The sequence below is a fragment of the Trichosurus vulpecula genome, chromosome 3 (genome assembly GCF_011100635.1).
Source record: "Trichosurus vulpecula isolate mTriVul1 chromosome 3, mTriVul1.pri, whole genome shotgun sequence".
In the NCBI taxonomy this organism is placed as follows: domain Eukaryota; kingdom Metazoa; phylum Chordata; class Mammalia; order Diprotodontia; family Phalangeridae; genus Trichosurus; species Trichosurus vulpecula.
The window spans coordinates 344,767,024-344,790,126 of record NC_050575.1 but is presented as its reverse complement, the minus strand read 5'-3'; the positions used below and the strand labels follow the sequence as shown (position 1 = coordinate 344,790,126).

The following is a 23,103-nucleotide window of genomic DNA, read 5'->3' as shown; positions in this document are numbered from 1 at the left end:
ATATACATACACATATATACATGCATATTTCTTTCAGCTGCTATGATACTGAGGTCTCATGAATCATACACATCATCTTTCCATGTAGGAATGTAAACAAAACAGTTCAACTTTAGTAAGTCCCTTATGATTTCTCTTTCTTGTTTACCTTTTCATACTTCTCTTGATTCTTGTGTTTGAAAGTCAAATTTTCTATTCAGCTCTGGTCTTTTCACTGAGAAAGCTTGAAAGTCCTCTATTTTATTGAACATCCATATTTTGCCTTGGAGCATGATACTCAGTTTTGCTGGGTAGGTGATTCTTGGTTTTAATCCTAGCTCCGTTGACCTCCAGAATATCGTATTCCAAGCCCTTTGGTCCCTTAATGTGGAAGCTGCTAGATCCTGTATTATCCTGATTGTTTTTCCTCAGTACTCAAATTGTTTCTTTCTGGCTGCTTGCAGTATTTTCTCCTTGATCTGGGAGCTCTGGAATTTGGCGATAATATTCCTAGGAGTTTTCTTTTTGGGATCTTTTTGAGGAGGCGATCTGTGGATTCTTTCAATTTCTATTTTACCCTCTGGCTCTAGAATATCAGGGCAGTTCTCCTTGATAATTTCTTGAAAGATGATATCTAGGCTCTTTTTTTGATCATGGCTTTCAGGTAGTCCAATAATTTTTAAATTATCTCTCCTGGATCTATTTTCCAGGTCAGTGGTTTTTCCAATGAGATATTTGACATTGTCTTCCATTTTTTCATTCCTTTGGTTCTGTTTTATAATATCTTGATTTCTCATAAAGTCACTAGCTTCCACTTGCTCCAATCTAATTTTTAAGGTAGTAGTTTCTTCAGTAGTTTTTTGGACCTCCTTTTCCATTTGGCCAATTCTGCCTTTCAAGGCATTCTTCTCCTCATTGGCTTTTTGGAGCTCTTTTGCCATTTGAGTTAGTCTATTTTTTAAGGTGTTGTTTTCTTCAACATTTTTTTTCAGTATTTTTTTGGGTCTCCTTTAGCAAGTCATTGACTTGTTTTTCATGGTTTTCTTGCATCATTCTCATTTCTCTTCCTGATTTTTCCTCTACTTCTCTAACTTGCTTTTCCAAATCCTTTTTGAGCTCTTCCATGGCCTGAGACCAGTTCATGTTTTTCTTGGAGGCTTTTGATGTAGGCTCTTGATGTAGGCTCTTCGACTTTGTTCACTTCTTCTGGCTGTATGTTTTGGTCTTCTTTGTCACCAAAGAAGGATTCCAAAGTCTGAGATTGAATCTGAGTGCGTTTTTGCTGCCTGGCCATGTTCCCAGGCAACTTACTTGACCCTTGAGTTTTTTGTTGGGGTATGACTGCTTGTAGAGTAAAGAGTACTTTGTTCCAAGCTTGAGGGGATGCTCTGTTGATTTCAGAGCTATTTCTATACAGCCAGCTCTGCCACACCAGCACTCCTCCTTCCCCAAGAACTGCCAACCTGGACCTCACTCAGATCTTAATCAGGCTCTGCACTCCTGCTCTGATCCACCACTTAACTCCTCCCACCAAGTGGGCCTGGGGCCTGAAGCAACTGCAGCTGTAGTTCTGTAGCTGCACCACCTCTGCTGCCCCCGGAGTGGTGGCCCAATCGCAAACTCTTTTCACTCTGTCCCCCGCAGCTTTCCCCACTAACCTTCTCTGTTGTGTTTGGTGTATGTGGGTTGAGAAGTCTGGTAACTGCCACAGCTCACTGATTCATGGTGCTAGGGCCTGTTCCACCTGGCTCCTGGTCTGGTTGGTCCTGCCATCACCCACATTGGGCTCCGCTCCCCTCCGCTCTGCGCATGATAGACCTCATCCAGTGACCATCCAGGCTGTCCTGGGCTGGATCCCTGCTTCCCTCTGCTATTTTGTGGGTTCTGCAGTTCTAGATTTTGTTCAGAGCCATTTTTTATAGGTTTTTGGAGGGACCTGGTGGGGAGCTCACACAAGTCCCTGCTTTCCAGCCGCCATCTTGGCTCTGTCTCCCTCCCCCCCCCCCCCCCATGGTATCTATTCCTATTGTGGTTCTCCAGTGTGAGTCTGTGGCCTCCTCTTGCCCTTGAGCTCATCCTCTAGAATAAAATGGTAATATGTTCAGAGCAATGTGTGAGGAAGATTACTCAGGTAGTAGGGTGAGAATGGATGATGAAGTGCAGACTTATAGCAGAAAGATCGGTTAAGAGGCTGTCAGAATGGTCTAGGAAAGAAGGAATTAGTATGCTTCTAAACAAAGGTGGTTTCAGTGAGACATGAGAAGAGGGAGTGGATATGAAATGTTTTAGAGGTAGAATCAATAGGACTTAATAATTGATTTGATGTGTGCAGCAGTGCAAATGAGAAATCAAAGGTGGCTAAGTTTAAACCCAGGTACCTGTACTGAATAGTAGTATCATCTACAAAGTTAGGTACGGAATCAGGTTGTGGTAGAAGGTGAATTCAGTTTTGGATATGATGAATATGAGGTGCCAGAGGGTCATCCAAAGGAAAATAAATATCCAGCAGGCAGTTGGAAATATGGGCTTTGAGTTCTAGACAGAGAGATATAGTTTGGGGTACTATCTACATAGAAATAATAACTGACCTGGAAGTAAGAGGAGAGAGTAACTATGGGAAGGAAAAAAAGGTCTTCTTATTAATTAATTTTATTATGAACTTAATAGTAATTAATCAAGAAACCTTCCAACATGCAAAGAAGATAAAACATAGGATTTTATGTGAATTTGTAAATGTCTATTATGGTTTGTTTTTTCTAAATGTATGTATTTAATTCAACAAAATAGAAACAAAATTGCTGTTTGTGTTCCCTTCTGATTTTTTTCACCTGTTTTATTGATGCTCCTTCCTCTTTTTGCATCTCTGTCATTTCCCATTAGCTCACTTCTTCCTTGAATAGAAGCCTAATATTGTAGCAAATAAATCAAGGAAAACAAATCAAAACATTGTTGAAAATGTACATCTCACTTTGCATCTCTAGTCCATTACCCCTCTACCAAGAAGTGAGTGCTATGCATTATCACCCATCTTCTGAAGACATGATTGCTCACCATATGAGTGAAGAGGTTCTCCTTAGAGAAACTTGGAGACACCCAAATGTATGGAGTGGGAGGATGAGAAGCCAGGAAAGGAGATGGGGGGTTGGGTTGTCCAAGTGAGAGGAGAATCTTAAGTGGGGTCATGAAAACCAAGGGAGGAATGAATAATAATAATAATGGTACTTAAATAGCTATAGCACTTTAAAGATTGCAAAATGTTTAATATATGCTGTCTCATTTGAGCCTTACCACAACCCTGTGACAGAAGGTGTCTGGAAGAACGGGTGGTCCACAGAGGTCATGCCACAGAGGTCAAAAAGGATGAGAACAAAAAATAACTGTATATGTAATTGGAAAAAAATAAAATTACATTAAAAAAAGAGTTTCTGTTCAGGTATGATTCCTAGCATCCTTGATATTAAATGAGATATATGTAAAGAGCTTTGTAAACCTTAAACCACTTATATCCATTGTATATCATTCTGACTGGGTTCACTATATATACACACACACACATATACACACTTTTTAAGTTTTAAATTTTTATTACTATATTTTGTTTTTACATCATCTTCATTTCTGAATAATTCCCTTCTCTCTCCTCTACCTAGTAGGCCATCACTTATGAAAAAGAAAATTGGGGGGGAGGGGTGGGGAGTAGGACGAAGGAACAGGACAAAAAACCTAATCGACATTCGAATAAGTCTTATAATATGTGGATTATCTGACATCTATAGTCTGCTACCTTTGCAAAGAAGGGAGAGGTACATTTTTTCAATTGTATGGTCATTATAATTTCACAATATTCAATTTAGGTTTCGTTGTTCTTTACATTTGCAATATTTTAGTCAATATATTGTTTCCTGGGCTCTGCATCAGTTCACATAAGCCTTCCTATGGCTTTCTGTAATCTTCATATTCATCATTTCTCAGTCACATTTTATTGTGTTTTTATGCATGTAAAGAACTTTGGTATCTGTTGGGAATCTCTATTCCATCTGGATTCTACAAGGTATCCTTAACAAGATCATCAAACACCTTTGCCGAGTCTATGTCTCTTATGACTCAATACTGAGTCAAAGAATTGGTGAACAATTATCTCTGTGGTTGCACCTACCAAGGAATCTTGTGTAATCTTCATATATTAATGAGTTACTTTACTTGAAGACAGACTCAAATCCTGCATTTTACAAACATTTGTTTATTTTTGTAATCCACACACACAGAGGAATTGTATCATTGTAAAATGTAATCTGTCCTGGAAAATAGTTTATAAAATTAGCTTGCTCCCTAGACATTCTTGATATATGTGCGGATCATTTTCATAAAGATTTTAGAAATAAAGAAGTGCACATATGGGTTGGTATTTGTTAAAGTTTTTTCAATTGCTTTTTTAAATATATTGTTATTATCTGGATTTTTTTCTAATCATTTAGTATACTTCTAATCCTGAAATGTCTTGAAAATTCATCCCTCAATAGTTTTAAAATTAGATAACCTCCAGTAAGGACCTCCTCTGTGTTTATTTGGTATGATCCAGCCACTGTTCCTGACTTCATCTTTCTGAATGATATTTATGCTTCCTCAAACAGCATGTTGGGTATTCATTGGTCTGAACATAGTGGATCCACTGTCACTGGTGATAAAAGCCACTAAAGTTTCATTTTTCAAGTCACTGAATATTAATGCACACGTCGATTTGGTTTATAAGATCTTACCCCATTCTACCTGTCCCTTTCCCTTTCTCCCAGTGCATTCCTCTTTCTCACCCCTTAATTTAATATTTTTAGATATCATCCCCTCATCTTCACCTCACACCTCTGCCTTCCAACTGCCCTAATAATGAGAAAGGTTTTGTGAGTTACAAGTATTGTCTTCCCATGTAGGAATGTAAACTGTTTAACCTTATTAAGTCCCTTGTGATGTCCCTTTCCTATTTACCTTTTTATCCTTCTCTTGAGTCTTGTATTTGAAAGTCAAATTTTCTATTCAGCTCTGGTCTTTTCATCAAGAATGCTTGAAAATCAGGGGCAGCTAGGTGGCACAGTGAGTAGAGCACCGGCCCTGGAGTCAGGAGGACCTGAGTTCAAATGCAGCCTCAGACACTTAACACACTTACTAGCTGTGTGACCCTGGGCAAGTCACTTAACCCCAATTGCCCTGCCCCCCCCAAAACAATGCTTGAAAATCTTCTATTTCATTGAATGTCTATTTTTTCCCCTGAAGGATTACATTCAGTTTTGCTGGCTAAGTGATTCTTGGTTGCAATCCTAGCTCCTTTGCCCTCTGGAATATCATATTCCAAGCCCTCTGATCCTTTAATATAGAAGCTGATAAATCTTGTGTTATCCTGTGACTCCACTCTACTTGAATTGTTTCTTTGTGGTTTCTCGCAATATTTTCTCCTTGACCTGGGAGCTCTGGATTTTGGCTATAATATTCCTGGGAGTTTTCATTTTGGGGTCTCTTTCAGGAGGTGATCAGTGGGTTATTTCTATTTTTATTTTACCCTCTGATTTTAGAATATCAGGGAAGTTTTCCTTGTTAATTTCTTGAAAGGATGATGTCTGGAATCCTTTTTTGATCATGGCTTTCAGGTAGTCCAATCATATTTAAATTATCTCTCCCGGACCTATTTTCAAGGGTCAGTTGTTTTTACAATGAGATAATTCATATTGTCTTCTACTTTTTCATTCTTTTGGTTTTCTTGGATTGTTTCTTGATTTCTCATAAAGTCATTAGTTTCCATTTGCTCCACTCTAATTTTTAAGGAACTATTTTCTTCAGTGAGCTTTTGTAGCTCCTTTTCCATTTGGCCAACTGTACTTTTTAAGAAGCTTTTTCTCCAGCAAATTTTTATGCTTCTTTTTCCATTTGCCCAATTCTGCTTTTCAAGGCACTCTTCTCCTCACTGGCTTTTTTTTTTTGGAGGGAGGAAGGCAAGGCAATTAGGGTTAAGTGACTTGCCCAAGCCAGTATATGTGTCAAGTGTCTGAGGCCAGATTTGAACTCAGGTCCTTCTAACTCCAGGGCCAGTGCTCTATTCACTGTGCCACCTAGCTGCCCCCTCATTGGCTCTTTTACCATTTGGCCTAATCTATTTTTTTTAAAACTAAGCTTATTTATTTTTAGTTTTCAACCTTCACTTCCATAAGTTTTAAATTTTCTCTCCCTCCTTCCCCCCTCTCCCCAAGATGGCATGTAATCCAATATAGGCTCTACAGATATATTCCTATTAAACATATTTTCACATCAGTCATGTTGTATAGAAGAATTAGAATGAATGGGAGTAATCATAAGAAATAAAAACATAAAACAAAACAAAGCAAAAAAAGAAAAATAGTCTGCTTTGATCTCCATTCAGACTCCATGTTTCTTTTTCTGGATGTGGATGGCATTTTCCATCATGAGTCTTTTAGAATTGTTTTAGGTCCTCAAATTGATTAGAAGAGCTAAGTCTATCAAAGTCAGTCATCACACACTGTGGTTGTTACCACATACAATGTTTTCCTGGTTCTGCTCACCTCACTCAGCATCAGTTCACATATGTCTTTCCAGGTTTTTCTGAAGTCTGCCTGTTCATCATTTCTTATAGCACAATAGTATTCCATTACATTCATATACCACAACTTGTTCAGCCATTGATGGACATCTCCTCAATTTCCAGTTCTTGGCCACCACAAAAAGAGCTGCTGTAAATACTTTTGTACATGTCAGTCCTTTTCCCATTTGTATGGTCTCTTTGGGATACAGCCCTAGAAGTGGTATTGCTAGGTCATAGTCTGTTTTTTAACATGTTATTTTCTTCAGTATTTTTTGGTGAATCCTTTACTAAGCTCTTGGCTCTTTTTGCATGATTTTCTTGCATCATTCTCATTTCTCTTTCCAATTTTTCTTCTACCTCTTTTGATTTTCAAAATCCTTCTTGAGCTCTTTCATGGCCTGAGGTCAATTCATATTCTTCTTGGTTGCTCTGGATGTAGGAGCTTTGACTTTGTTATCTTCTTCTGAGTGTATGTTTTGATCTTTCTTGTCACCATAATAACTTTCCATGATCAGAATTTTTTTTCTGTCGTTTTCTCTTTTTCCCAACCTATTTCTTGACTTTTAACTCTTTGCTAAAGTGGGGCTCTGCTTCGAGGGTGGAGGGTATGCTGTCCCAAACTTCAAGGGTTTTGTGCAACTGTTTTCAGAGATACTTCTAAGGGACCTGTAAGTTTTCAGTTCTTCCAAGGTGGAGTGATCTAAGGAGATGGCGTGCATTCTGATTACCTCTTCCCCTAGTCTGCTCTCCCTTCTATCACCCCACCCCTCTTATCACCTTCCCCCTTTGTTGTATGGCAAGACAGATTTCTATACCCCACTGCCTGTATATCTTATTTCCCAGTTGCACGTAAAAACAATTTTTAATGTTTGTTTTTAAAACTTTTGAGTTCCAGATTCTTTCCCTTCTTCCCTCCCCATCCATCCTCATTAAGAAGGCAAGCAATTCAATATAGGTTATATATGTGTAGTTCTAGTCATATTGTGAAAGATTAACTATATTTCCCTCCATCTTATCCTGCCCCCAATTTATTCTATTTTCTCCTTTGACCTTGTCCCTTTTCAAAAGTGTTTGCTTCTGACTACCCCCACCCCCAATCTTCCCTCCCATCTATCATTACCCCCCATCCACTTCCCCACTACTTTCCTATAGGGCAAGATACCCAATTGAGTGTGTATATTACTCTCTCCTTAAGCCAAATCTAGAGAGTAGGGTTGACTCATTCTCTTTCACCTACCTCCTCTTCCCCTCCACTGTAACAGCTTTTTCTTGCCTCTTTTATGTGAGATAATTTACCCCATTATATCTCTCCCTTTCTCCTTCTCCCAACATATTCCTCTCTCACCCCTTAATTTTATTTTTTAAATATCACCCCTCCATATTCAACTCACTCTGTGCCCTCTGTCTATATATGTGTAATATTCCCAACTACCCTAATACTAAAAAAGGTCTCATGAGTTACAAATATCATCTTTCCAAAGTTGTTGTCTTAATTAAATTTTGCATCTCTACAAGTGTCTATTGTTGGAGTTCTACACTAACAAAGAGCAATGCAGAGCATTTTATTTAGGGAGAGAAACTGCCACAGAAATGTAAGATGAAGAATATTTTACTACCCTGATGAAAATCAAAATGGAGGTGCACTGATTATAGGTGATTTTAGCAAGAAAATAGTGTCCTAAAAATCTTGATACAGTTTTAAGCTAATAGCTCATAGGCTTAAAACTGTACTAAGACTTTTGGACACCTTTTTTGGGATCAGAGGCAGCATGCTATGGTAAACAGAGAGCTCATAGCAGGACAGGAAGACATGAGTTTAAAGACAGCTTCTGTCTCATATCAGCTGTGCAATCTTGGGTATGTTTTTAGGAAGGAACACTTGAAATGCGGTTTTTAATTCATATTTTTCTTTAGGCGTATAGGACATACTGAAGATACGGGGAGTATTTTATATGAATATACAGATAGGAGAAAGTTCAGGATCAAATTATGGAACAGCTATCTATTAACCCACTATATCTACTGGGTAGCCCTGGATATAAGACCATGCTTTAGCTTTACATCCTAGCCAATTATTCTGAGTCCATCTCACAGTTTTTCTACTGCCTAATTCTGGTGTACCTAATTCTCCCCTTTTCTACCTTCCCAGAGCAAAATACCTTTCCCCAGTCACCATTTCCCTACATGTATTGTATTTCTCTATTAGAAAGTAAGTTCCTTGAGGACAGAAATCCTGTCTTTGGCTTGGCATAGGATCTGACATATACCAAGTACTTAATAATGTTTTTAAATTCATTCATCATACTTTTCAAATAGGAAAAGAAGAATAGTATGAATTAAAGTTTGAAAGGCAGGTTGGGAGTCAAATTGTGGAGGTTTAAATGCCAAGCTAAGAAGTTTGAATTTATAAGTAAGAGAACTGAAAGGAATTTGTGTTAGCAGGAGAGTGGCATGGTCAGATGTATACATTAGTAAAATGAAAGCGGCATCTATGTGAAGAATGGCAAGGGAAGAGACTAGAGGCAGAGTCCAGTTAGGAGACTATTATACTAGTACAGAAATAACTGTGAAGAGAAGGGGATGGATAATGGAGATATGAATTTAGCAACTGATTAGACATAATGTAGTAGAGTCAAAGATGTCTTAATATGAAGCCTTGTCGATAGGGAAGATAGTGAATAATTTCATATTCATATGACTGGGAGCAGGGGCAGGTCTTAGCAGGAAAGATAATGAGTTTGGTTTTAGACATGTTAAGTTTGAAGGGCAAACAGGAAATTCAGGTGGAAATGCTGGAGATGTCCAGCACAGTTTTGGAAATGTGGCAATAGAGCTTAGGGGCACGACTAGTGCTGTTTATGAATTTGAGAGTCATCAGCTTAGAGGTAATAATTAAACTATTTGAGTGGATAAAATTGTCTAAAGCGAGCAAAAGAAGAGAGAACCCTGACTGACAATTAAAGGGCAAAAAGTTGAAGATAAACCAACAATGGGGAGGCTCAGAAAGGTAGGAAGAGAACCAAGAAATTACATGCCCTGGGAGATAGAGGAGTATCAAGAAAGTGGTCAAAGGTGTGAAATGCTGCAAAAAAAAAAAAAAGCCAGAAAAAACCAATCAAATCAAGGAGAATGAGGACTGAGAAAAAGCTACTAGATTTAGTAAGAGGTAATTGGTAACCTTAGAAAGAAAAATTGCAGTGAAGAGTTGCAAGTGAGATTTCAAGGGGTTGAGTGGGTGGGAGCCAAAGAAATTAAGGCAGTAAATATGTATAGATATATATCTATAGATAAAGAGTGAAAGAGAGAGAGGGAGAGAGAGAGAGGGAGAGGGGGAGGGACAGGGGGAGGGGGAGAGAAAGGGGGAGAGAGAGAGGGAGTGAGAGAGAGAGAGAGAGAGAACACGTGCTTTGGTGTGGGCTCCTTGAGAATAGCTTCTAGCATATTGGGAGATTCGTGGAAGGCTTAGTACAAGAATAAAGCAGAATAAGGTATGGATAATCTGTAGTGCTGGTTGGAGCACTCACAGCAAAAAAACACAGATCCAGATCCATTGAAGGGGGCTCTCTATTTTGTTTCCTAATGGCTGTATTGAAGATGTCCAATCAGAAGGTTTAGACACGCTTTTAAACTTCACCATATTGATGTATTACATTAACTAATTAACAGTAATACTAGCTACTCTAATAACTAAAATTGAGAAACTATCTGTAATGGACCACACACAAAAAAGACAGAAGTAGGGGTTTGAGAATAAACAATCAAAGCACTTTAAAATGGCAAAAAAGAAATTGGGTAGCATAGAATAAATTTGGCAAAGTTTTGAGAGCAATTAAGAATAAACAATACCAGGGAAAGAGATAGTCAGAGATTACTGTGATACACTATGACAACATTTGATAATCATGTTGACTTGATTCACTTCGTAACAGATAACAGAAAGTACAGTAAAAACTTGTTGTAAGACTAGGTCCTTCCTTGATTTGTAAATTTGGGATTAATCATTGAATAATTCAGAGTAAAAATATAATAATGAACAGATATTGAAAGTTCAATTATGCCTGGCAAAAGTATGTTTGAGTTTTATCATTTACTGTAACCAAGTTCTTCAACAACAGTACCATTAACAAAAAGACCACAGTTGCTTCATTACAAAAATTTATATTCCAACATGATATACTCAGAAGTTCTACTTCGTGGAATTTTCATAGATTTAAATAAGTAATTATTCAGTAGACCAAACTACTAAAAAAAATCGAAGTCTTGAAGCAGTTCTACTGGAAAAAAATAAAGTTCTCTCTCAATTATTCGAATTAAAGATGAAAAAGACGGCAGTCTTTCTTGAAACATATCAAAGTTTCTTTTGTGAGGCTGATAAAGTTACAACCTGTCTGGTTCTCAGTTTCATTACCAGTAAAATGAGAAGATTGGACTAGATTAGAACTATCTCTATAAGAGTCCTTCCATATCCAGGATTCTCTGCTTCTATATTTAAATTTGGCACCTGTTTATATTTCCTTGTAAAAATTCAAATTATATAGTTCCTGTATCTACTGTATGAATCAACATTCATAAATTTTCAAATGCAGTAGAAAACTTCATTTACTGTAGACATAAAAAACTAGTCCTAAGAGATTTTTTTAATCTTAAAATGATTTTTCACTTCATTTTTGTACATTCCTAATAATTTTTAAAGATTCACACTATCGCTTCAATAGGTCCTCAGGTAAAGAAAAGAAGCTGTAGACAACAAAGCTGATCCCTTTGAGACTGTCTGGGGATTCTTTTGTTTACATTTCCTTGAAGCTATAAACCTCCCAACTCAAGGGCTTTGTTAGAGTTGTCTTAACTGTACTGAATCTAATAGTAATCCTTTTATTCCTACTTTGGAGAAGGTAAAAATGCAGGACTTGGTTAACTCGCCCGCCTGCCATTAGGCAGATGAAGGAAGCGCTAAAAACCTGTTTCTAGCACCGCGCTCCGCTTAGCGCAGAAGGGCTAACGATGTGCGGAGTAAATTACCGACGTCCGAAAGGTCAAGAATTATCAGCCGTAGCCATAAACAAGTGGCCGGTGCATTTGCTTCCTCATTTACCCACCTCGGAAGTCAGGGTTTTTTCCAGGGCCCTCGGAAATCAATGTAAATGGCCTCGGAGGGCAGAGGGGCTGCGGGCCGGACCCCCCCACCCCCAGCACCCCTCCCCGGCTTCGGGCCCCCGGCGGAAGGCCATCCCTCCACTTGGGTCCCCTTTGTCTGTACTCGCCTTCCCCTTCCCGGTTGGACCCTGCCCAGCCCCCTCCTCCCTCCTCCCTCGCATCCTGTTCTCACTAGGGCGGGACACGCGAGCCCAGGTGACCAGAGGGTGTCACTGGGCGTCCCCTCGCCATGTCCTCTCTTTCCTTATCGCTTTCCCCATGCCGGGGAGACCCGACGGGACGGAAGCGGGGAGGTGGCGCGGGACTTGGGGGTGGAGGGGAGGGCCGGCGGGCTCGCTGGTGACTTAGTGGGAAGTGACCAGATACCACACCTGAGGAGCGCCGAGGGGAGGGGGAGGGGGCGGGGCCTAAACTCCTGCCAATGCCGCTGGCTCCGGGGGAGGGGACTCTACCCCCCCTCCCCCAGGAGGAGGAGGGGGAGAAGGCGGGCTGGTGGGTTTACCCGGGGAACCGGTCGGGCAGGTGGGGGTGGGAGGCCCGGAGCCCGCAGCCCAGAGGGAGGGGTTCGGAGAGAGGCGGGGACAAGGGCGGTTGGGCTGGTCGTGGTGCGGCCCCAGACACCCGCCCCAGACTCGCTCTGCGCCTCCGGGAGTCCGCCTCGTCTCGCCCCCTCTTCGCGTTCACCTCCGGCTCCCCTTCGCACCCCTCCCAGCCCTCGGGTGTCGTCGCGCGTCCCGCCCGCTGCGCCCATCGGACCAGCCCAGCGCCCCGCTCCCCTTCGCTCCCTCGGGCGCGCTCTCCATGGCTCTGCCCCGGGCTCTGGCGCTCGGGCTGCTGCTCGCGGCCACGTTTGCGGCGCTGAGCTCGTCCGTGAAAGGTGAGCCTGGGGGCGGCGGGGCGGGCCCGAGCGGCCGCCGAGGTAGGGAGGGACGGACGATGGCGCCGGGAGACCCGAGGACCCATAGCGGGGTGGCCAGCCTGATCCCCGCGCGCCCGCGGCCGTCTTTGTCCCTGGGGAAGGGGGCAGCGCCGCTCCCGCTCCTCCGCAGCGCTGAGGACCGGCTGGGGGTGCGGGGCTAGAGAAGGGACCGGTCTGGGGAGGATGATGGGGAGAGGGAAGAGTACCTGGATTACGGAGAGTCTAGGGGAATGAGACTGGGGAGGGGGGTGTTTTGGGTCGCCGTCCCCGCCACCCTCCCACCCCGTCTTTTCTCTTCCCTTATCCCTTCCCATTCTCTCTTCCTCCTCCCCACACTATGGCGCCCCTCTCCCTCTTCCGGGCTGGGGCTCCTAGGGCGAGTGGAGGGAGCTCCCTCGGGGAAGCCCTGGAGAGCGGGAACTGGGCAGGGGCGCTGGCTGGGCCGGGCCCCGCCCCCGGGGAGGCTGCCCACCTGCGCCGAGGCCCGGATGTGGGCCGGGGAGCGGCGCTGCAGGTGGCTGCCTGGAGCGCTCCTGGCCCCGCGCACCTGCCCCCCCGGGCATCCGCTCCCTGCTCCCCGCCGTGCACTTGCTCCCTCCGGGAGCTGGGAGCCGGGTCCACGCCCTGGAAGGAGCGCTTCTAATCGTGACCCAGCGAGACCCGAAGACCTCCGATTAGTTTCCTGTAACCTTTGGAAAGATAAGAAAACGCAGGATGGTTTCCTTCCAGTGCGGTTGGGCGCTACACTCCCCGCTCCTGGAGGACGGCTGCCAGCCAGCTCTGTTTTAACAGATTGGCCGCAGTAATTTTTGTTCTAGGGGCACACAGATTAAGAAGCCTTTTCCACCTCACTTAGTGCGAGCCTTCCCTCCGTTGATTTATCTCCCATTTGCTCTGTCTGTCATCTCTCACCTTCCTCTCCTTGAGAGCAGGTTGGGTTTTTGTTTACATCCTATTATGTTTTTTGCTTTTCTTTATGTCCCCAGCACTTAGCACAGTTCCTGGTACATAGTAGGTGCTTCATAAATGCTTGTTGGCCGACTGTTGGATAGAAAGGCAATTTTGTCAGACCATTCACCTTTTCTGTAATGAATTAAATCATTTTTGTACGGGGGGGGGGGTGGTTCTGAAGGAAAGAAAGGAAGAAATGACTGTTTTGTAAGGGTTGGTTATATTTGAGGGGGTGGAAAGTTTGAGCATAAAAATTGAAATGGGAATCAGTGACCTACTGTCCAAACAAGTCAAAAGAAAATTCTGGAAACATTCTTGTCATTTAAAGTTGTGATTCCCAGAAACTCATTTAACTGGAGGACTAGAATCGTCTTTGAGGGGAGTATTGTTATTGTTGTTCCTGCATTAATTGGAAGGTATCAGATTTTAAAAATTTTTTTCCCTTTTCTAGCTTGTATCTGTGAAACCAACAAGTTAACAACAAACTGCACTGAACTATCATCTGGGGTGTGCCGATGTCAGTCTATTGGCTCGCCAAACATGGTCACCTGTTCAGAACGTGAGTTTAGTCTAATTATCTGGCATTAACTTTATTTTGGTATACTAATTTGGTTAGTGAAATATAGTAGAGATCATTTGTAAATAACAATCAAATCGGCATGTCAGAATATTTGCTCAGAAGTATGTTACTTGTCTAGTTTATGCTGGTATACTTCAGCTCAGTTGTATGAGCTTTTAAAAAATCACGAACTATCCACATTTATAGGTAAAAGTGGCTTTTTCTAGAATGAAAATTTAGGGCTGTGCGCTGTGTGTGTCATTCTCTAGTGGGTCAAGAGAGTAAAAATAAAAAACTTCAAAATAAACAATATGATCCACATAAGAAAATGTTTTAAATTTCGACAAAAAGAATTTAGTGCCCAAGAAAGAGGTCCTCCTCATTAAATATGAGGAAATAGCCTTGACTTGCATGTCATACATGTAATAAGTGGCAGATTCATGTCTTCTGGTCCCTTGTTCACTCTGCTTTTTGTATTGTGCTGCCTGTCTTGGGAATTTTATCCTTTCTTGGATTCAGTGATTATGAATTCTTGTCTTTATTAACTTTTGATCAGTGTGGCTCTTGATGAATGTTATGAACAAAATTTATTATTATGAACAAAAGGTACCGAGGCTGATTTTGAATACTTTTTTGGGGAAGCATAAATCCACTTTTGACTGTAACCTTTTCCCCCCCAAAGTGGCTACAAAATGTTTAGTGATGAAGGCGGAAATGACTTCTTCCAAGAGTGGGCGGAGAAAGAAACCAGAAGGAGCTATTACAGATAATGATGGAATATATGATCCTGATTGTGATGCATACGGGCGCTTCAAAGCTCGCCAGTGTAATGGCACTTCTCTTTGTTGGTGTGTGAATACAGCTGGAGTAAGAAGAACAGATAAGGATAGTGAAATATCATGCAGTGAACTAGTAAGAACATAGTAAGTTTATTTGCCTTTGTTACTAATATTCACACTTTAAAGATAAATTCCTTATCTGTGAATTATAATAGCATTGTTTTGTACCCAAAACTTTGATGGTAAATGATAGCTAATCAAAGAGTATTTTGGTTCATTTGTTTGATTAAAGAGGAAACTTATTCTCTTTTAATAGTACTGTATTTGGAGCTGGGAAAACTTTATTGATACTAAGAACTAAAAGTTTAAAAAAGTACAAGGAAGTAATTCAATTTAATTTTTTTATTACAGTTGGATTGTTATTGAACTGAAACACAAAACAAGAGAAACACCTTATGATAATACTGCCTTAGAAAAGTAAGTCTTAATTCTGTGTCTTGTTGGCACATATTTAAGAGCTTAAGTAAATGGTTTTTCATTCATTCATTAAAATGCCTAATTGTTTGTAAAATGAAGCGTTTGGATTAAATCAAATTTAAGATTCATTTTAGCACTGACATTCTGTATTTACCAACTGGGTTGGTGTTTAAAAACCTTTACCTTCATGTTGTTCTATAGAAGACAAATATTTCTTATAACAGATTGTTTATAATAATTGTAAAATTTAAAGGTAGCCTCTTTAACGGGTTAATTTCATAAGCACATTGGCCTTTGAGAACTATAAATATCTGGTTATATCAATAAAAATAGTGCTTCTTGTAATGTTGTATCATAAAATAGCTGTTTTATAATGTATTTTTAATTCTTACAGTGCCATCAAGCAGGAATTTCAGCAGCGTTATCAACTGAACCCTAAATACATCAAAGGAATTTTGGTAATATATTTTCTTCCTATTGCAAGGCACCTCTGAAAGAACTAGAAAGTTTTAGCAAATATATGGTAATATAGCTGGGTACAATGAGTAAACTATTGGATTTGGAGACAGGAGGACATGGATTCAAATCTTTCTCTGACATTTAAAAAGCTGTATGAGTGTGTGCAAGTCACTTAATCTCACTTAGTTTTTGGTAACTGGAAAAACTCATGCACTAAGTTGTAATTGGCTTGCCATCTGTGTAAATTAATGTGAATTCTGTATTCTTTATCTTTGATTTCCATACATTCTTTACATCTACAAGTATAATGATTCTTGTCTCCTTGGATTTTAAAGAATTGGAATTCTGAAAAAAAAAAAAAGCTCAGACAATTCACCTTGATTAGACAGAAATATTTTCATGAACTAATGGAAAACCACTGAGACAGAAAACTTGAGATATTGCTTTTCTTGCTCATCTTTCCCATAGAAATACTCTTTAAGTTTCACTCTCCCCTAGTCTCTATAACACCCTGCTTCCTCTCCAGGAAACCTAGCAGCTCTTTGAAACTTGACACACACACCCCCTACCACCTTAGCCCCAGATTAATATATTTTTTGTGAGTGCTAAATAACCACTATATTCTTATTAAGGATGTATTCTAATTTAAGGGCTTTTTAAAAATGCTGTATCAAAGATTAATCTCTGTTCTTCTTAAGAGTATTATTTTTATAGCTTCCCATCCATGGACTAGACAGTCAAAATGATCCATTCTAGGTTGTTATTGAAAAATGCTTGAATGTAGTAAATATCTGAGGTAGGATTTGAGCCCAATTCTTACGACTTCATATTCAGCCATGTGTTCATTATTCTACACTGTAGGATATTTGGGAGAGATAATGTTAGTCCTTTCTTTGCTGTCAAGTAGGAGATTGAATTTGGATTACATTTCATTTTAGCATTTATATATGCCACACTTAGGAAAATTTAAAATGAAAGGCATATTACTGCTCCAGATAAGCAGTTTCTTTCTGCTTATCTGTCAATAATTCTTATTGCGGTAGCAAAGAGTTGTATTTCTTTCATGACTGAAGTTTATATTACTAATTATAGTTCTCTTTTAGATTTTTAGAGCAATATTTGGCATTTAGAACCATACGTTGCATATTTAAAGATGTCACAAAAATTCTGGATGTCCAATAGTTAATTATTAATTATTTACCTTAGTGGAGAAGAGCAACTGTGCAAACGATTTAAAAGTTAGAATTCAATGACAGAAATACGCTACGAGCGCGATGATTTTGGTTATTAATTATATATCCTTGATCCTTACTCTTCTCTTTTCCAGTATGAGGATGATGTTATTACTATTGACCTGATGCAAAACAGTACCCAGAAAAGCTCTAATGAGGTGGACATAGCTGATGTGGCCTATTATTTTGAGAAAGATGTGAGTATGACTGAACAGATCATTCTGAAACACTGCTGTGGTCAAGAGCCCCTGCCATTCAGAGAGGGAAGGGGAAGAGATTAACTTGTATTCAGCCAAATTAGTATTCAAGATCTTCTAGCTCTCTTTCCAGGCTCGATTTCTTTACATTCTTCTCAATCGTCCCTTTGATTTAGTCAGTTCAGTCTTTCTGTTGTTCCCTCCCGCACCAAAGAAAGTCACGACTAAAGTAAGGAGATGTTCCCTGTATGAATTTGCTAGTGCCGTTCCACTACCTGTAATGCCACTTCCTCCTCTCCTATGCTATCCTGCAAATAACTATGTCAGACTCCATTAGTTCTTAACACTTCCCTGAAAAATCTCAGGCAGTGTCATTAAGCATGTAGGTATATCCACAATTTACTGTACTGAATTGATCATCTGTTAAATAGTCACATGTGTATGTTTAGTGTTTCCAGTGAGATCCGTGAATTTTTTAAGGGAACAGAGACATACTTTTGTCTTCCTTTATGTCTCCTCTTATCCTCAGAGCCCGTAGTTCGGGGAGTGGAACATGCGGGAGGCATGTAAGAAGTTTTACTGACTGTTCAATTCAGTGATAAAATACTGATAGTGACCCCAGAGCTCAATCCTGTTTGGCAGTGGTTCTTTCTAAACTTTTTGAATTTTGTTTTTTTTTTCTTTCCAATATAGGTAAAAGGCGAATCTCTGTTTTACTCCCGTACGATGAATCTTAACGTAAATGGTGAAACGCTTGATCTGGATCCTGCTGGAACTCTAATCTATTACCTTGATGAGAAGCCGCCTGAATTTTCAATGCAGGGACTGACAGCTGGTATCATTGCTGTCATTGTCGTCGTCGTTCTGGCACTTATCGCCGGCGTTGTTGTGCTGGTAAGCGCGGTACAGATAAAATGCAGTGTTCTAAGTATTAATCCAGAAGCTTCTGTATGACAAAGTTTATTTTCATGCTCCGGTGGAGTAACTATAGCGGCAATACCCAATCTGATTGTAAATCTTTAGCAATGAATTAATCACATGAAATCTATTCTCTTGGTCGTCCTATGAGATAATCACTTTCTGAAGGAAAAGAAACTTGGTCTGTGTGTGTTGTAAGAGAGGAAGAAAGCTATAACCACACTCTTCACTTTTTTTTTATCTTGGTGCCTTCAAGCGGCAAATTTGTATACATTTGTATACAAATCTGTATATATTTTAACCCATGAGACAGGGAAAAAAGGAGCCAGACAATCCTACATGCCCAAATTATCCACCGCTGCTGAGTAAGGGAACGTCATAAAAAGTCCGATAACAACGGCAGCTCACAAGTAGCAGTCACACGTAAAATTTGATCTTCACAATAACCCTGTGAGTTTGGTGCCGTTGTTTCCTATTTTAGAGTTGAGGAAACCGAGAGACTGATTGACTTGAGATCATATAGCTCACTGTCTTGAGGTAGAATTTGACCCCAGATCTGGCACTTACCTACTTCATCAAGGAGAGGAGAAAAGAGGTTAAGTGTTAGGTGATTAAAACCAGGTGCAGGAAATTCTCTTAAGTTGTATGCTTACATACATACACTATAGAGAAGTTGAACGTTGGCTCCTACAGATCGACAATGTTTTTAGTATTACACACCTTTCACATTTTTATACAACAAAATCATTTAGGTGTTGTGTGGAGTTTGTGATAATGGGCTTTCACCTTTTCTTTAAGCATGATTGTCCCCAGTTTTTAGAGTTTCATTTTTAAAAGTTAGACCTTTACTAGAAACAATTAGAACTTAAAAACAGCTCTTACTTTTCCCTACCTCAATATTTACCTTTTTCTTAAAGGTCAGCTTAATCTGTTTCTTACACTGTTTAAAATAATTGAATTAAATACTGTTCAATTATGAGCTCTTTAATAGCTCTTTGTGCTAATGTGTAACTATTTTTGTTTGAATAAATATTAAACAGTTTTCTAAAATTATCAAATATCTTCATTTATTTAGGTTATGTCCAGGAAGAAAAAAAGGAAGACAAAATATGAAAAAGCTGAAGTAAGTTGATAGTTAATGAGATTCATTTTAAAGTATTAGTAATAATAACAGTAGCATTTATATAGAACTTTACAGTTTGCAAAGGACTTTACATGTTATTTTACCCTCACAGCAACCCTAAGAGGTAGATGCTATTGTTATCATCCCCATTTTACAGATGGGGAAACTGAGGAAAACATAGGTTAAGTGGCTTACTGATGGTCACACAGCCAGATATTTGAGGTGAGAATTTCACTGAGCTCTTCCTGACTCAAGGTCCAGTGCTCTGTCCCAGGTCACTGCCTCATTGCCCAGTAACGTGGCCTAGAGGCTGTGACTATGGAGGCAGAGGACCTGAATCTCTGGGTCCATTTCTTCATCTCTAAGATGAGGACGTTGGACTAGTTGGTCTGTAAAGTCTCTTTCAGCTCTGAATCTATACCTATGAATTTGTGGAATAATTTGTTAGACACCTTTGTCTTGATAAATCAGAGAATGCCCCGGACATACAGACTCCAGCTGCATCATGGCCTCATCAGATACAGTCTTCTAGGAGTTTGTGCCTAATGAGAGAATAATGATGTCCTTGTCTAAACCCCCTTATGTAAAGCCAAAAAGGAATACCTTGTATCAAATTCTGTTCTAGTGTTGTTGCAGTTACACTGGGGTCTCATCAGAATAGGAGGTCCATGGTATTGTGCTTGTTTAAAAAGAGATATGTTGTTATCCTTTCTTGATGTCACTCCCCAGTAGACCCCTTCCTTGTAGCAAGGAAGTGTACAGTTAAGCAAAACAAAGTCAGCATACATTGCCCATGGCTAACGGCATATACCTCTTTCCACATGACTGGTCAGTAACTTGATAGGAGTTCTGGTCCTTTTGCATTGTTTTCCTTTGTATTTTTGTGGGTTGGGGAGGGGGTGACTTGTTTACTTTGTTCTTCCTTATTTTTATACAACCCTTCTCAGCTTTCTCTGAATTCTTTCTAATAATTTCTTATAGCGCAATATTCCATTACGTTCATTTGTCACAGTTCAGTCATCCATCCCCTAATCAATCAACATCTATCTTTTTTGTCTTGAGATACTGTTTCTTAACAGTCCCTTTAATGAGATCTAATTAATAAGCTAAATGTACCTAAGGTGAAATACGTTTAGCTTTAAGCTAGCAGGGGATATTTGGAATAGAAGGCTATCATGATTATTTTTTTGCTGTTATATGGTGTGCTGTTGTCCAAAACTGTTCGCACACTTTTTCACCTACTTGGGATTGGATTTGATTTCTGATGACATAGACATTTGATCTCTTGGTCCTAAGTATCCTGGGATTATCCATTTAAAGCTGGAAGGAACCTTTTAGAGGCTGTCTGGTCCAAATTCTTCATTTTACAGATGAGAAAACTGAAGTGAAGTGGCTTGCCTTGTGATCTCGTAGCTATCGGGCTTCTGTGAATCCTCCTGACCGTGTTCCAGATAGATGTGTAAAGCATTAGCTTTTATCACTACATAGCATCATTGGAAGATCATGGGATCCCCAATTTAGAGCTACAGGGGATCATCTTTTCAAAGGTTTCCAAAGTACTTTACTCACAATAACCCGATGATTCCTTCAAATATTATTGCTCCCATTTCACAGATAAGAAAACCAAGACCCAGGGAAGTGATATGACTTACCTATGTTCATAGGGATAGTAAATGATAGAGCTAGAATCTGAATCAAGCAGCTAGATGGTACAATAGATAGAGGGCTGGACCTAGAGTCAAGAAGACCTGAGTTCAAATGTGACCTTAGACGATTACTAGCTGTATGACCCTGGGTAAGTCACTTCACCCTTTTTGCCTCAGTTTGCTCATCTGTAAAATAAGCCGGAGAAGGAAGTGGCCAATCACTCTAGTATCTTTGCCAAGAAAACCCCAAATGGGCTCATAAAGAGTTGGACACCATTGAAAGGACTGAACAGCAACAACATCCTTTCTACTATGCACGTTGTTTCCCGGTTATTGTTCGGGTAATTTTAAAAAGTACGCCTCAGTTTTCTTATCTGTAAATATTCTGAGAAGGTTCATTCAAATTCTCCAAGTCTGTGCTAATTTATGAAAAGCCTTCCAAGCATCAGCTATAATGCTACTTTTAATATTTAAGCCTTTCATCGTCAGATGGAAGCAGATGGAAGTTACTGCTCCATTTCTGAACTTTTAGATTACCTTTTTCTACTTTGGGGACATTTATAATACATTTATTTGTATTCAAGTTGTTTGTACAAAAAGACAGGTCACAGTTATATGACGCTTTGTAGTTTCTGAAGCATTTTCTCACAACAGCCCTGGGGATTGGAGTTTTCAAGTATTATTGTATCCATTTTACAGATGAGGAAATTAAGGTTTTAGGAGCATAAATGAATTGATTAGACTTTTTATGGCTAGTAAGTGACAGAACTTAGATCTGAACTATTTTCTTAACTAATTGTTCAGTGTTCACGGTCCACTACAGTTTCGTAACTCCCTAATGGACAAGAAATATACAAATATATATCCCTGCAATCCTTTGCATATAGTAAAGTACATCAGTAAATATTAAGATTGAGAAAAGTGATTGGTTGACGACCCCTCCTGTATTCCAAATCAGTAGTAATCAATTTGATATGATTCCATGGGGGTCGTGATTATAAGTTCTGTATCTTTGGCGCCAGAGCTGTGAGCTGCAGATTGTAAGTTCACCTGCTTAATCAAAGGAAGTTAACTAGAGGCCCACTACCCTTGTTTTTCTTTGTCATGGTGACCAAGCCCAGTGTGACAGAGGTGACCGAACTACTTGGAAAATCCTCCAATTTATTTTTGTGCCTCCAGACCATTCTCTCTTGTCCAGCACAAGCAAGTGACCATTTTATGACCATCTTATGACCACCTAGTCGGTGGAGGTATTCTTTGCTTCACCCAACTCATGACCTTGCCGACAGAGCATTTTTGCTTATGCATCATGTATCAACCAGTGGAATTACTCTTTATTTGGTATAGTCACTCAGGAATGTCTAGACAGCTAACCCTATAAAAATAGGGCCCTGGAAGGAGGGGCCTCTTAGATCATGAGGAACATCTGAGTTCCACTTCGTTAGAGGGGACCATGGACCCTTTAATAAAGTACCATTGGCTCAGAGCCCTGCCTCAGTCTTTTATTGTAAGTTGGGTAATTTTAATCCCTACAAGATAAAAATTGTTGTAAATGAGAGGAACTTGATTCTGATGACAGAAATTTTGTTTACTTTTTTCCTCATTCCTCACAGATAAAGGAGATGGGTGAATTGCACAGAGAACTCTCCACATAACTACCAAAATATGAAGACAAGAAGAAGAAAAAATAGATATTGATACTGTATGTGTGGACATGGGAAAAAAGCCTCGTCAGATTAATATCTTGTTAGGAATGACTATAACGTAGGGTTTAAAAATGCAGAATGAGTGTAAATTGTTAAGAAGTGGGATTTACTCGATACCCAAGTTATGAGTAACTTGAAAATTTTGGCTATGCCTATCTAAAAAAGTTGGACCACTACAAATTATTCAAATATGCATTTTCTTAGGAAAAAAAAACTAGACTACATGGGGTTAAGCAAATGCTTATATAACATCAAAATTCATACTTTAAATATATTTCCATGATAGGGTTAGAATTCCATACTTTCACTTGTAAATGAAAGCTAGTTTTCAATAATGTTTTTTGTTTGTCTTGTACATATTTTCGTCTTGAATTTCCTTAAAGTTTTTTTATGAACTATGAAATAAACAAGTTGTTCAAAA

At 39.7% G+C, this 23,103-nt stretch overlaps 1 protein-coding gene across 1 annotated transcript; it reads left to right on the top strand.

The window, feature by feature from the left end:
* Positions 1-12,275: 12,275 nt before the first annotated feature.
* On the top strand, positions 12,276-23,103 carry EPCAM (epithelial cell adhesion molecule). The gene is made up of 9 exons (XM_036751032.1): positions 12,276-12,593; positions 14,038-14,145; positions 14,828-15,068; positions 15,336-15,401; positions 15,796-15,859; positions 17,188-17,289; positions 17,983-18,183; positions 19,283-19,330; positions 22,590-23,103. Exons 1-9 carry the CDS (start codon positions 12,518-12,520, stop codon positions 22,629-22,631), a joined length of 948 nt encoding a protein of 315 aa, XP_036606927.1. The 5' UTR covers positions 12,276-12,517; the 3' UTR covers positions 22,632-23,103.